This window comes from Gigantopelta aegis, chromosome 6 (genome assembly GCF_016097555.1).
Source record: "Gigantopelta aegis isolate Gae_Host chromosome 6, Gae_host_genome, whole genome shotgun sequence".
Taxonomy (NCBI): domain Eukaryota; kingdom Metazoa; phylum Mollusca; class Gastropoda; order Neomphalida; family Peltospiridae; genus Gigantopelta; species Gigantopelta aegis.
This window is the reverse complement of record NC_054704.1, coordinates 95,087,508-95,104,571: the sequence shown is the minus strand read 5'-3', so window position 1 is coordinate 95,104,571 and position 17,064 is coordinate 95,087,508. Positions and strand designations below refer to the sequence as shown.

Below are 17,064 nucleotides of genomic sequence, written 5' to 3'. Positions count from 1 at the left end.
ACTTTTTGGCTTCTGTTTCTTTAAAACAAAAACTGATAAAGAGTTGTAAGAAATTTATTACATAAGAAAACTTGCAAGTGCTGCAAGCTGTACAAATAAGATTTGCATGACATATGGGATTGCACATTCTGCCACAACAAACACACATGATTCTGTTTATTAGCAACGAGTAAACATTTAAGCACTACACCAATAATGTTAACATATTTCCACCGAGACGGTATATTTTACAATACACAATGGTATGAGGAGATTCACATTAATAAACATAAAATAGCTAGGTGCAGGCAGCTACCATCTATAAATATATAAACATGAAAATATTCATTCGGGTTGGCACGTGAATCTGAGCTAGTTTCCTGTAAATAATTTGTTAATTCCACTACATTTTCAGCTGCTACATGCTTAGCACCATAAATGTATTTCGATAAAGTGCTTTCACTCACCTAGTTACAATTTCTTAAATACTACACACAGGTACTCTATAATTTGTTAAATTAAATACTGCATATCATCGGTATAACTGTTGGATAAATTTAACCGGGTGTACCACTGAAAATATTTGCTTGTATTCAGTTTTTGAAAAAAAGTTTTGACATTTGGCTGCAAGTGTTTACCTTTCAATAATGTCAATAATGTTTTTCCATGCAACAGACCTCACCATTTAGGAGTGATATCGTATCAAAATGGTAATATCTAAAATGGCTCACCATAAAGTTAGGTGAGCAATCACTCACTTAATTGTTTTTACATGGCGGTCTGATGGATGCAATATATAAAGTGCCATACAGAGTATAAATGTAGCATGCTTATGTACACAAGCAGATTTGTGTAAGTAACTTGCTTTTTGTGTGTGTACTGTTTACCATTATCGAGTAATTTTTAATTATTTTTTTACAAATTACCAACTAGTTTGTCCTTCAAAATATTTTTCCAAGAAGAATTCTGAATATGACCCCAATGTTCAGTTCTAATCTTGACTGGTGCACCAAATATGCTATTAATATCACGACCTCTTTGTATGCCTTGCTAATATAGCATTAATGGCCCAATACTTAATAATTCACCAATTGTTTTCAAGATTGTCTTACTTCCAACTCACAACAGCAAGACTTGGTCTAACGTAGACACCACTTGTTGTGAAAAGATTAATTAGAATTACACTATATATAAGTGATCATTGTCTTACCAATAACCTTCTCCCTTGGGGCAAACCGCTGACCATGCCAGGGGCCAGACTCAAGGTAGACATGCCTGAACCCTAGTGGATATAGGCATGTAAAACAAGTTTCAGGTTCAAGTTCCCAATAACCACTGAGACAATAAAGCATTTGGATTTCATTTGAAACCAACTTCTTGCCAATACAATTCCAACACTTTTACACCCTAAAACAATCTCTTCTCTTAAAATTCTTCAATTTGGCAATAGAATCCTTCCTGTTAAGTCCGCCAATACATTTACTTTAATATATTTTTAATAATTTTATTTTATTGGAAATGGGATTGTCAAACAGGCATATATAATACTGAATCGCCAGTGCAACCCTATTACTCAGCCTCCCACAAATACAATTCCTTCATTCATTTAACAATTCCAATCCATATGTTACAAAACATACAATCTATTGAATTAATGAGCACCAATTATGTATATAACCTCGACTTGCCCGAACTGTGAAATGTGGATCACATCTGTAGTAATCTATCGTTAGTCAGGGCTCGCCCTGCTCTTAGTCAAATTAGCTAACTGCTAATTTTTATACAAAGTGGCTACATTTAGTATTTGGCTAACCTAAATGTATTTAAAGTAGCCACATTTAGGAAATGCTCTACATGTCTGAAAATTGTTAAAAACCAAATTCATCCCCTTGTGAGCCCTGGTTAGTTATAAATAACAATGGTGGGGGACGTGTAATTTCAGACTAGCTAATAATATTTGGAATAGGAGATTGGGGGGGGGGGGGGGGGGAGATGAGACAAAATATATTTTTAAAATGCAATGAATGTGATTTGTAATAGTAATAGGTGATTTAATTTGAAGCAAATATTTCAAAAGATGCACAAGATATCTTCACATGCATATAAATGAAATCGTTCAACAGCATCGTTCATTTCTCCATCACATATATGTTGGGGGTGGGGGGGGAAATAAAGAACTGGTGCTGATTTCTGTTGGCATTTGTTTTTGTTACAAAAAAGTCCATACATGCATTAATACACCATACATGTTTTTAACAACACAACCTCAATGATGGCACAATCAATCAGTCACTCTGTGTCACTAGACTGCTAATGATAATACATGCAACTACATCTAATGAAGGACAACATAATCATCATGGCACACAGTTGTTTATAACAAGAATAGTCGCCATGGATGGGCATGCATGATTAAACTGACTTAACCATAGGTCATATAATACATAACATAAATGAAATTTAACTGCGAGTAGTGAAAGTACAATGGCCATAAATACACATTAAAGTTTGCTTCCAATTGTATGCTTGCCAAAAAATCACCTCTCCAAAGTGGCAAACGAATGACAAAGAAACTACCTCTCCAGTTATAAATGAATTGGGGGGTTTCTGCCAGAGGGTAATTTTTTTTTTTAAGTTGACCTTTTGACAAAATTAATGACTCATCATTAATGTATGATTTTCTTTACCCCTAACCCAATATTCTTTCTGGGGGAGGCCTCCCACATGCCCTATGACTGAAGTAGAATTCAGCACACACCTTGTAAATATTCAATTTCATAGTACCATACCAAAAAAAAAAATTCTGCCAGAAACCCTGTGAATGACAAATAAATCACCTCGTCTTGCTAGCATATGAAATACCCACTCAAAATATTATTTCTGCATCCAATGTCAAATAATTTGTACAGAACTGCACAAAGAAGAATTAAAATGTATTTATATTTTAAAAGTAATGATGCATAAAATGTTGTGGCTGAATCTTGGTCTGAATAAGTAACTAACATACTTAATATTAAATAAAACTGGATTCTTTTCAATGGTCAGTCTTACAGATTGCATGTAGTTGATTGTTCAGCTTTTTCTCTTCTTTTCTCACTGACCAAGTTTAAAACCACCAACACTCAAACAAGTTTGAATCCAGACTGTACTTTGATTTCTATTTGAAAGGTTTATTGTAGAAATATACACTAGACAGTTTCAAATAATCACTTTGTTAGAAATTATTACCTCAAGGAAATTACCTTACACACATCAGACACAAGATTCCTCAATTCACATATATGAAGTACCGGTAATTTCACAAAACGTTATCAAAAGAGCTCATCATTTTAATACATGCATGCTAAAAAACAAATGTCATATAAAGTTTATATGATACATAATTGACTTGTTTTTATGCATTTTAAAAGATATGTACGTAGCTTTCTATACATACAACAATAAAACATCCAATCTAAATGTGCATGATGCCGACACGGACAACTAGAAGCCTGGTGAAAACTACTACTGATGGTGCTTTAACTTACAATGGTATGTACATATATATAATATAAAATGTATGAAGCACTTTCAAGTTACAGGACAGTTTGCCTACTCATGTTCCTACAGAAGCAGGTTTTGAATCCAGACTGCTGAATAAATGTTTGTAATTTCTCTTGCTTCCTAACAAAGCAATAAATTGGGTTATTTGTTAAATTTTCAGCATATCCAAAAAGAATGGCTTGCAAGTGATGTATTTAGTACTTTAATGCAGAAATGGAATATCAGACTATAACCTCAGGTTGAAATAATCGGTCACATGGTTGCCATTCACATTTTTGAGAAGGTGCCTAGGAAAAATACTGTTGATCACTTATGTCTCCTAACTTGTCCTGAACTGTATGAGGAAATGCTGGCAGTGATACAAAATAATAGTTATCTATTTCCACAGAACCATCAAATCGTGATAAAACATGATTTCTGCCAAATATTCCATTTCTTCCATTTGGTAAACATGATAGATATACTGGACAACAAAAGAAATGCAAATATTAATTTAATTTTTTCTTTAAATTATTCATTTTGAAATCCCCGTTTTTGTGTCTATTAAAATGATGAATGTCTAGAGAACATTTTAAACCATTTTAAGTTTATTTACCGATTAATTTGTATCATGAAAAAATAATACATTAAAATATTTGTGTTTCTTTTGTTTAGTATATTATCACTGGAAATATGTGATGAACTTCTACAATACTAAAGAACCCCATTGACGTTCTTCACTTTTGTACTAAAATGTGAACTACAGACTTTTAAAAAAGCAACCTACTAAGAAAACGTTAGTGGAAAAATAGTAAATTTTATAGTACAAACCTGATGCCAATCTGCAAAACGTCATGCCAAGAAAGTGTATTGTACAATACAATACAATCTACAAACTATTTAGTCTTTCAACGAAAGAAGCATCATATTACAAAATGTCATCTTTCTTTAACAACATAGACAGGTTGCACATTCACAAAAACAAGCATTAATACTAAAAGAATCTTGTATTTTGTAAGATGGTGTCTGGAAATGAGGTGACAATAAAAACATTTCACTAGAGTCTCTCTCATCGTACAAACGAGGCTTCCTTGTACTCCGATGGCTGCTCAGACAAGGGATAGAACTCCTCCAGTTTCCACTGTAGAGTCTCGAAGGTCGGCCTTTCCATTTCGTCTTTCCGCCAGCATTCAAGCATGATGTCGTACAGTGTTTTCGGACATCCAGGTGGTATGGGCATGCGGTAACCGTGCTCAACTTGATGCAGTACTTCAGCATTCGTCATTCCTGCAAAATTAATAATAGTTAGTGGTACATATGTTTATTTTTAAAAAAAATGTTTTTACGTACAACACAGATTCATTAGTTTAAAAAAGTTAGTTGGTTTTGTTTAGCAACACCCCTAAAGCATAATTTATTAATAATCATTTATTGGATTTCAAATAGCTGAATGTTTTTTTACATAAAGTCTAAAAGGAAACCTGCTACTTTTTTATAATAGCAGCTAGGGATCTTTTATATGTACTTTCCCACTGGCAGGACATCATATATCACGGCCTTTGATATACATGGAACACTGGCTGGGATGGGGGATGAGGGGGGGGGGGGGGGGGGGTTTGGGGGTTTGTGTGTGAGGAGAGGAAATAAAAAGGAATGTATAAACCAATAAATGGACACCTCAAATACTTGTTATTATCAGGTAAAATAAAGAGCTACACTGGGTGCACAACAAACCTGGATAGGGGACTCTGCCGTATGTGACTATTTCTGTGAGTAGGATTCCAAATGACCAGATATCCGACTTGATTGTAAATCTGTTGAAGTTGGCTGCCTCGGGAGCGGTCCACTTGATGGGGAACCGTGCACCAACTCTGGCTTCATACTCGTCCTCCTACAAGACACAAAATTAGTCCATCATGATTAAAAACATATTCTAAAAACAAATAAGCAGTTGCAGGAATGACAACAGTTAAAATGACCCAGACAGAAATACTGAATTAGATTCTAGGCCATGAAAACCCCAAAAACCTAAAAATCAAACAACTAACATTAAAGTATCAACTTTTAAAAGAAATAGACACAAAACATTAAAAACACAGAAAAGTCAACTATTTCGTTGTCAATGGCAAAAAAAAATAATCATAATAATATAAAAAAAATAAAAAATCAGACATTATAAAACAAAACATAATCCAAATACACTGTAAGAAAGTCTATACAAATTACAATACAGGTAGTAAGTAGGAAGGTAACCAAAGCATGTAACTAACAGGCCATAGTCTGATGTAAAAGGTCACATCCAGAAGGCTTAAGTTACAGGAAGTTTATCAACAAACTAACATCTCAATACACCAAGGCAGGACATTGGATTTCAAATTTCATGGGAAACACTTTTTCAGTTCCATGCCTTGTGATCATGGAAACACATCAGAAACTGTTTTTTTTAAATAATTACATATATATATTATTTTTGTGAAATCCAAGGCCTGCATGGATCAGAGAATGGTCAACAACGAATACAAACGTAATTCAATTATTTAACATGTCATTACTACATAAAACTCACAGAGTGCAGCTAGGGAAACATGTGTAAAAGACGTGCATAAAATTAATATGAAGTTTGAACTCTCTCCCTTTTCTACAACATAATAAAACTGACCCATGATGACATACACAAATAACTTTCAGTGTTCTCCAACTTTTATGCGACCAGGTTGGCTGATTGGATTAGAGGAGCCAAGCTGTTGAGAGGCAATCTACATTGCACCGCTGAGATTGTGCCGCTTGTATTAACGACTCCCACTATATCACTTATATGCCAAAGTGAATTTTTATTTAAGTTATACAAACATACGTATGTGATTATTTGGAAAGAATATGCCTGCATTATTATTGGTATATTATAGTTATAAAACACTTTAAAAGATTAATACATTAGATTTATAGTTTGCAAAATTCTGCTGAACAAAAAGCTTTAACACCCCTTTTTCTATAATGGTACAGTCTGCTAAAATAACTGCTTCATGAACTTGGTGTATGTAGATGTTAGTTTGTTGATAAATAAATTAATGTACGTTTCTAAAGTCCAAACAGAATAGAGAATGGAGGGAATGGATTACTGCCTGATAAAGAGCAATGACTTAACATTGTTGCTCAAGGACATTTCTCATAACACACACATCAAAATGTATGATACACTGGTAAATAGATTTTTAAAAACAATGGACAGAATTCATTGACAGTTCATTCAGAAACTAGAGAAAGATCCTCTGCATTTTGTAGAAAGTGTGTTAACCAGAAAACACTGAAAGACTGAACAATAATAAATTCATTTAAAAAAATACTATTCTATTCACCTCCAATATCAATTTTAACTAGGAAATTCCTACTAGCTATTTCAAGTAGGAATATCTCATACTAACATTACTACATACTCCCCACTCAAATGAAGCTACACAAGGAGGTGTGAACCACAGCCAGTTGAACTGCTATGGATCCCTATAACATTAATTATATTCTTGTGTTAAGCAGCCATCCATAAGTATGCACAGTCTGGATTTTGTTTTAGCCCCCCCCCCCTCCCCCCATCATTATTCCACCTCCCAAAAAGTATGGGTGGACATCGATCTTCCTTGCAGAAAAGTACATCTGATACAATTAGGAGCATGGATTGAACACATTTTACACCAATAATTTTGAGAAATTCATGTGACAACAGCCGTTTAATGGAGTAAATTTGTTTAATAAAAATATTTAGGTTGTTTGACATTCAGTAAATCAATACTTTGTAACACTGTCGCATTTTTCAACTAAATATACTGACGTATGTACTCTTATCACTGATTACCCCTCCCTGTACTCCTTGTAAGTAATCCCAAACCGACCCTCCCCTTCTCTGGGCGAACATACTTTATGGATGGGCCCTAAGTACACACCCAGTCACCTACCTTAATGACACGTGCTAATCCAAAGTCAGCAATCTTAACACTGTTGTTTTCTCCAACGAGGATATTTCTGGCAGCCAGATCTCGATGGATGTAATTCTGAGACTCCAAGTAAGCCATTCCACAAGCAATCTGGGCAGCGATGTCAATCAGCTGGGGCAGCTTCATTACTCGACCCTTTCCTAGAACAAACAAAGAGTATCGGTGAGGTACATGATATAAATGTCAAAAGTAGGTTGCGAAGACTTAATTACACTGCCATCCCAAGTAGTCCTTGCATGCAAGGTTTGGTGATCTTTTATGAACTGATAACAAATATATACAGAAATGAAAAGTTTACAGACCGACAACATCATACAATAATACGAACTGTCAAAGACGGGCGTATAAAAATATCATGATTACACTATATATGACCTGAAATCCAACACAAATTGGGTATTTTAAGTTACAATTTTATTCCATTTTCAAGGTTACTTTGATGAGGCAGCATTTAAAAAAAAAAAAAATTATTTTAGTAATTTATATTATCAACAAATGTATGGTTAAATATTAAGAAAATAAATTGGTTTATTTGTAGGAGTTCAATGTAGCCCTGTGGTAAAGCGTTCACTTGATGCGCAGTTGGTTTGGGATTGATCCCTGTCGGTAGGCCCAATGGGCTATTTCTTGCTCCAATCAGTGCACCACGACTGGTATATCAAAGGCCATGGTATGTGCTATCCTGTCTGTGGGATAGTACATATAAAAGATCCCTTGCTACTAGTGGGAAGGTTTCCTCTTTAAGACTATATGTCAAATTACCAAATGTTTGACATCCAATAGCTAATAATTAATAAATCAATGTGCTCTAGTGGTGTTGTTAAACAAAAAAAACTAAAAGAAAACTGAAATTTGGCTGCATGTCTTTAGCTTGAAGAATGAAGAAAACATAAATAACATAATTTTTTTTTTTTAAACATATATAAACAAACATGAGGGGATGTGCATTATGGAAAACAAAGATCTTTGTGATCTTCTGGCACAGAATTACCACTATTTAACCAAGTTCATCATCATCCATAAAAAAGAAACCCCACATTACTATCTATGTGTAATCTTTTGATAATAGTAAACAATAATATATTTAAGACTTTAGGGTTGTTCCAGAGTTTTATCAAAGGGCGGGGGGGACAGCTTTTAAAATAAAACAACGAAGAAGAAGATTGTGACTGTGCCTCACCTTGTAAGTATTCGAGAAGACTGCCATGTTTCATTAGCTCTGTGACGATGTAGATGGGTTCGTCCTGTGTACACACGGCATACAGCTGGATCAGTTTGGCGTGTCGAAGCTTCTTCATGATCTGAGCCTCAGCCAGGAAATCCTTTGGATCCATGGTGCCTGGAGTGGCAAGAAAGATGTGAGATGAAATGTGTAAATAAGTATGAATGTTCAGTGTAATTAGTGCCTGGAATGGCAAGAAAGTAATGGAATGAAATGTGTATTGAATATCAAAGTACATACTACTTAGTAACAATGAAGAAATAAAAAATATTGCAAAATCAATTATATTTAATTAATGTAGTTAAATTATTCAATTATATACATGTACAAATTAGGTTTAATTTTTTCCACTGCATTTCAATCTGATAACATTTGGTAACATATCTGATCAACAGTGTTTTTTTCTGAAAGCTGGGTCTTGGGTTTTTTTGTTTGTTTTTGTTTTTGTTTTTGTTTTGACAATTTAACAGATTTTGCCCCAAAATGTGTAATCATGTTTTCTTAGTAAACAAAAATACAGCATACTATTACTATTCATGAAAAACTTTTAATTTGAATATGGATAATGACAGCCTAAACCTCTCTAAATTTTATTTTATATGGAGAGATCCTGAATTTAACTTCATGTATCCTGTATCAGCAGCAATTTAAGGTGCTGTTAATAATTTCAGTTTTGTTTGACTTAAAAATAAAAGGAACACTATTTTGGAAGTAAAAATATTGGTAAAGATATAAACAAAACAGCATAGTGAGCAAGAAATAATATGTTCTCTTCTTGTTGTTTTTTTAATCATACATATATACAAAATGGTTCTTCAGTTAATAGACAAAGTAAAAGAATAATCAAACTATGGTCAATAATTGCAGTTTTATCAATATACTGGACAATACTTTTACAAATTCCACATTAAAAATAGATTTTTTTTCCTGGTTTCCAAAATATTTTTCCTTTTCTTTTAAAATTTTTAAATTTCTAAAAAGGAATTATTGACATAAAAAACCCGACATTTGTGCTGGTATGAGATATAGGTGCTCTTACATATATATATATATATATATATATATATATATATATATATATATATATATATATAGCATGGATAGTAACAGAATGGAACCGTATTAATATTATAAAATACAACAAAATAAAAGGTAATTTTGTATCACTACTTATAAAACACATGTAGATCTAGTCGCTATCAAGAAATCCAATGTAATCAAGTACAGTACGGTAGGCAGGCTACTTCAGCTAAATTGAATTAGAGTAAAACAGGAGATGGAAACTTGTCATTTGACACTGCCTTTTGTAGTGTCAACTTCCTGCTATTATGTGTAGACTTACAGTAACGATAATTTATGAATGAACAAAGCCGGCAGTACATCCTGCAACATAGTTAAACCCACTTAATTATCCTGTTAAGCTAGTCTTTTTTTTCTTCTTCTTCTTCTTTTTTTTCTTTTTGTATTAAGACTTGCATTATTTCACATTATCACATTCATGAAATTTTTTTAAAAAGGTGATAGGCTGAGGGGTGGGGGTTGTATGAGTGTGGTCAATTTCCATTGATCAATCAGGTTATGTCAAGTATTTGCAAAAAGGTACATGTACATTTGCAATCAATCTAAAGCTTCTGTTTATAATAACATTTCTTAGTCATTATATTGAGCATCTTTTCTGTGGTTTCATATTAAAAGATGCTTCATAATTTGTATTCATAACCTATCAAAAATTAAACCTTTCTGTATTTAAATGCATGAAAGAAGACCCCCATCTTTCTCGATAGCGTAATTATGCAAGCTATATTGACTGTGTATTGTGTATGACATTAGTAACAGCTTTCAGAGAAGACACCAAAAGCTATTATAGTCATATAGAATTGTGAATTGATCCAAGCATCAATATATGTGGTTTTGTCCCTTGTAGGGAGGAGTTGCAATTAGCAGTCTACCTCTTATTTAATGCTTGTACCACAAACAAAATCAATCTGAAAAAACCCCACCCCAAAAACATCCAACAAAATACACGACCATAATTTGAATCAAGGATCCTGAATCACGTTCAAGGCATTTCACTGATGGTAACCTGGTCGACACTTAACAGAATTCAGAAATATCCTGAATTAAACTACTACAAAAAAACAAACCTGGTTTGAGAGTCTTTATGGCCACTGGGGTGGTGTTGTTCCACAGACCCTCCCACACCTCTCCAAACTGACCATGGCCGATCTTACGAATGAGTTTCAGTGAGCTTTTGGGAATCTCCCATTGGTCGTTGGTGTTGTACGACAAGCCAGCTGTCTGTGGTTTCTCAACCTGCAACACACATAGTACACAATATTAGAAACAGTTTATAGACTACTGGTCAAAATTGAAGAAGCAGGGTTTATTCTAATTCAAAATATTAACAGTGATTTCACTCTGTAATTTATGTGGTCATTATCATTACATATATACATCCAGGATTTCTGCCACAGGGTAAAACGGGTATGGTGCCATACCACAAAAAATTTGCAGATTTGTTTTTAAAAGTTAACCTTTTGACAAAATTAATTATTTTTATCATTATTGTATGATTTTCTTAACCCTAATCTTAATTTTAAACCATTTTTTCTGGGGGATGCCCACCATACCCCCATTAACTGTGGTTGCATTCAATTCCATAGCGCCATACCCAAAAATTTCTTTCTGGCAGAAACACTGACATCTTATAACATGTGGCCACCGGACTGTTTATATATCATGCTATGTGATACAGTTGGTTTTATAAAGGTTTTGTGTTTGTTTTTTAAAATAAATATGTGTATTAGTATATTAAATTTATCAGTACACATTATATTTCATGATGTTATTCATGTCTAATGCATGGGCCTCTAATATATTACATTTTATTGGTTTGTTCATGTTTTTGTAGGAGTAGCGCTATACTGCACAATGAACATCATACCTCTAGTCCGTAAATCCATACACTAAATAAGAGTAACAGAAAACCTCAACAACCATGATTCCTCCAAGCCCACCCACAATTTCTCTGAATCTGTAAAGTACAACCCACTAAGTTGATCAACCAAATAAGCCTGATTCCTCCAAAACTCCCCACAATTCCTTTCAATTTGTGAAGTACAACCTACTAAAGTTGATGAACCCTACAAGCCACCACAGCTGATCAACCCTACAGCAAAGCAAGGTTGAGTAATCCCACAACCCTTAGGCATGTTACATTGAACTGTGGTGTCAATATGCAGAATGTGTTCAGTTTTCAGTATGTAGACAGATGAGTCATATACCACACCTTACACTTGGTACAGAAAATACCCAGCCTACAGAAAGTAAACAACGTACATATTGATTACAAAGCTGCAGGCATAATTAAGTGTAATGACTACAGCGTATATGTTCAGTATCATATTGCAATTTGTTAAACACATTTCAGAGATCGCTACACAATTCTTAAATGTTAAATATTATTTGCTAATTTATTTAAAACTTTCGCTAATCAAAATTTTGAAAACAAAATATTCTCAGTGATGGGTTATACAGTGCAGCAATGAGTAAAACCCAGTTGTTTATACACAAATACAATGTAATAGATGTACAGGTGTGGTTTTCTAACATGAAGGACATATTCTCAAATATAGCTCTACCTGTAATATGCGTAATTAAAGTAATATATGCACAGTCAAGAGGCTATGATGGCTGACATTTAGTGATGATTGATATGTATACGTGTATCAATCAGTGAAAGATAGCAGGTACATGATGTTTCATTCAATGACCTTGCAAAATGCAACTAAATGAAATGTGCTTTTACATGTAAACATGACATAGTCATATAATTTTATCACTCCATCCATGTGCATGTAAAAACAAATAATGCTGCCCACTGTCAGTAACTAAATTAAGTTGTTAACTGTCGCTTAATACATTGCATGTCTGTCAGATGTATTAAAACCTTAATGTTTATATGTTTTAACTTCAATATAATCTATAAATAAAGCAAAGGAATACTTTGCATAATGAAAATAAATATTCCACTATATGGTTTTACAGTTAGTAAAGGATTTGTTCATAAAAAAAAGAAGAAGAAGAAACAAATTAATAAATGAATAGATAACAAACAAACAGTTAGTAAACTGAGACTGAATGAACAGATGAATTACACCCTCAACTTGTAGTAGTCCAAGTAATATAAAAATGATTTAATCAAGATGAATTTGAGACATTTTTCTTTTTTATAATTTCTATGAGCAATTTGTGCCATCTACATGTACCTCAGTGTAGTACACTCATAGGGAGTTTTAATGACTCTTTGGGGAGGTATAAGCCATTACACCAACCTTTTTTCTCACTAACAACAAACCATTAACCCTCGTCCTTGACAAACAGTTCAGACAGATGAAGTGTGTGCCCAGGACAGCGTGCTTGATCAGTATATGGATGTCCATGAAATGCAAGTAAAAGCCGACCTACCTGTGAACATGGTTTCCTCAGGTTCACACACAGACCATCAGCGTCTCCACCGTAATGGTCAACCAGATCAGACAGCGTCCTGAACGTAACTCGCCGAGCGATGAAGAATCCTCCTTCATCGAGCTGACGAATTCTGTAGTGCTTGACAGTGTCTCCATCCCTGACTGTGAAACAAGCATCAAGTTAGCCATCACTCGAGTGCACAGTTTTGGCAGTGTATGAACCTACATGGATGTATTAGGGGGCCTTTTCAATTATCTATATTTTCACAACACTACTCTTTTTGTATACCTTCAACCCTCCTAAAAGCAGGGCTAGCTCTGTCACTCACCAAATTTCAGGGAAAATTGGCGAATTTTATTTTTATATAGCAAACAAAAATCAAATAATAATTGGTACTTTGTTGGAAAATAACTGTGGGTTTTGCATGTTTTTCGATAATTTGGCAAAATCTTTTGCTCACCCAGAACTAAAGTCAGAACCAAATTGTTAACAACTACAATAAATTACTCTCCTACCTTTAATTACTGTTACTTTTCTCCCAAATTTTGTCCACACACAAGTTGTGAAAAAACTATTACAGTGACACAGATTCCACATATGAGACTATAACAATATCGCCTGTATCAACTTCGCTGAGATAGCATAGGGCAAAATACATGCAGTTTTCTTCCGTCTGCCATTTTGTTTTTTTATGCAATACTCTTCAAGAGGGGTGAAAGCCTACAAAGTATATTGTATGTGACATAATTAATATAAAATCAATGATCTCTAGTGGTATCATTAAAATAATAATAATAATAAAATTAATATGACGTCATCACATTTGCTTTTATATCATAACATGTTATGACGTTGTCAGATTACGGTAAGTCATATCCTTTCACCCCTCTTGGAGAATATTTCATAAAAAGTCAAAATGGCAGCCGGCACAAAATTACATTCTTTTTGCCCTATGCGATCTCAGCGAAGTCAATATAGGTGACATGGTTATCATCTAGTATGTGGAATCTGTGTCACTGTAATGGTTTTTTGAAGATTTCTGTCTGAACAAAATGTGGGTAAAATCTAATGAAAAATAAAGGTAGGAGAGCAATGTTTCGTAGTTGTTAACATTTTGGTTCAGATTTTAGTCTTGTAAAAGATACTAATTAATATTAATTCTTGTAAGAATTTTGTTTTCTTAATATTAATTCTTGTAAGAATTTTGTTTTCTTATCAACACCTTTTATTTATTATAAAGGATACTGGTAGTGTGGCATAAACCTCCCTCAGCCCCCTTGAAATTTCAGACAGCAATCAGCTGTCCTGCTCAAACAAGCTGTTGCAGAATTGATGTGCAATGTTCAGCATTTTTATAATTATCAGGTTATTACGTGTACTTTGTTATTATGTATGCTAAACTGCTGTTGCAAGATCATCTGAATTTCATGGGCTGTCCCTTACCCACTACATTGTATGTATTTTTTTATAGGATTGTAAAAATAATTATATCTATGAATGGTCCATAATTACATATATACGGTACATACACACATGCATATATGTGTGTCTATATATATATATATATATATATATATATATATACACACACACACACACACACACACACATATAGATATAACTCAAATAATTAGTCTGTGAGCTGATACCCCACATCTGACCATTTGGTACCATCAGAGGGCACCAAACATAACCATACCTTTTAGATAGATGTATGTATCTAAATCTCCAAGCAACATAATGGAAGTTTGTTTTCCTATTAATCCGTATGTCATAGTATAGCTAATTTTAAACATACAAACTGAAATGCATTTGACGGTAACCCAATACTTTTTCAAACCAAAACACATTTACATATAAACTTGCATAACATGGGCCAAAGTTCACAATGCCATCCTTGCATAAATGGGCACATGCATGCAAATCACAAGTGACTGATGTGTCTATTTTTATCATTTCCATTTTCTATCTCTATATAATTGATATATATACTTTATTGCATATTTTCGACAAAGACAATTTGTTATAAACTGTGTAACAATGCGACACCAACATTTCTCACCATAACATGGCAATTATTAGTATGCTTTGACTATACCTGCTATACACACACACACACACACACACACATATATGTACATGTATGTAATTTATGTACATTTATAAAAAAATAATAATAATAATAATAAATACAAAAACACCTTTTCAATTTCAAAAAAAAGTCTTACTATAACTTGTTTTTTAATTATAATTTTACTATACAAACTCTTTTAATACATGTTTACTATAAATGAAGGCTGTCAACATAATTATCAAGGCCAGGATGTGAACAGCTGTCATGATAAAGGTTCATTCATTGATCCAGGTGAAATATTGAAGTTGCTACACACCAGTCAATAAAAGGTACACGTGCAAGAGCTTCAGGATCAAAACCATGTTTAAATGTGCTTAGTAGAAGTACATAAGTAAATACCTACTCATAAATATATGGTAGTGAAGAATTGAAATGTTCATGATGAGCGAAACGAGTCAGATACCAACACTGTTAGTGGTTTCATAAAAATGGTACGACAGGCAAGCTCGTTTAGTATTTTATTTATTATAAACCTATTGCAAACAAGCTGCAATGCAGAAGTAAGCAGATGTCGAGACCTACTATGTTATTTTTCTATGATTTGGGTCAGTGAATGATCTACATCACGCTCACGTCACGACAATATTACACTAGTTAGATATTGAGTGATTGTTATGACATGAGCAATATCTTACACTGGTGTGTAATAGATATCCATTTACGTCATTTTGAAGAGAGATAAAATTGATTTTGCTGCAACATGACATAGTGTGCATGTATGTATATCACATGAAGCACAATTTCAAGGTTATGTTTAATGGATAAAGATTACATTTTTTATGGAAACACTAGTTATTACTGTATTGCTGTATTGCTGTTGTATTAAGATCAATATACATTTACGGCTACCTCCAAAATTAAAAAGTGGCCTACATGTATAACACCTCAATGTTGATATCTTATTAATAATAATAAATCAGTCAACAAGAAGTGTGCAATAGCTTGCATGACTGAAATTCTCTTAAATGTGTAAACTACATACCAGGCATAAAGGTACATTCAGTTATACAAATATTAATATGTTTCTAAAGTTGCGTACAGGTAAATGTACTTTTAAAAACATAAATGCAAGTGGTTTTGTGCATGCATACTATCTTTATATGACAATGTAGTATTGCTCTAGGTTTGTCCGAGACTTGTTTTGGTTTTGTTTAACCTTATCTTGCATACACGTTTTGATTGATTGATTGATAACTGGTTTAACGTGCCCATATACCACTAGGGTTTCGAACAAGCCCATCCAGAGTCCGACCTCCGATAAGATCGGTGGTCTGACTCGGGATGGGTGTGGGAGGAGGATAGAGTTGAAAATGGGCAGAATTTTTAAAATAGCAATTTGTAAAAAAGTTAATAGTAATATTACGATATGATCACAGTATATTAAAATGAACAAATTATATACCCACACAAAATGATGTATAACAATGGACATCATTCTTCATAATCTATTCATCACACTACAAACGGAGGTGAATACAAACAGACGATTTCCAAAGCCAATTAAAAGTGTACAGGTACATGTGTTGAGTGCAGCCTGGTTGTTCACCAGTTTTTTGCCTCACATTATACACAGATCCCAGCTGGAAAGCTGATTACACTCAGTGGCTCAACAGGGGCAACAGCAAGATCATGAAGTTCAAGATGACTAAACAATAATTTCTGTTCATTTTGGAATAAACACTGTAAATATGCACTGTATTAACTCAGCAGCAATTAAACATTTTAAAACAATTTTGGGGGTATGATATTTT

General features: G+C 33.6%; 1 protein-coding gene across 1 annotated transcript in view; it reads right to left on the bottom strand.

The window, feature by feature from the left end:
• Positions 1 to 38: 38 nt before the first annotated feature.
• LOC121376327 (tyrosine-protein kinase Src42A-like) overlaps positions 39 to 17,064 on the bottom strand; it is a 33,801-nt gene continuing 16,775 nt past the window's right edge. Inside the window, exons 3-8 of the mRNA XM_041504171.1 lie at positions 13,177 to 13,340; positions 10,854 to 11,022; positions 8,668 to 8,826; positions 7,449 to 7,627; positions 5,236 to 5,392; positions 39 to 4,788 (exon numbers count right to left, since the gene is read on the bottom strand). Of these exons, the coding sequence (XP_041360105.1) occupies positions 4,571 to 4,788; positions 5,236 to 5,392; positions 7,449 to 7,627; positions 8,668 to 8,826; positions 10,854 to 11,022; positions 13,177 to 13,340 (1,046 nt within the window). The 3' untranslated portion in view covers positions 39 to 4,570. The remainder of the gene's footprint in view (positions 4,789 to 5,235; positions 5,393 to 7,448; positions 7,628 to 8,667; positions 8,827 to 10,853; positions 11,023 to 13,176; positions 13,341 to 17,064) is intronic.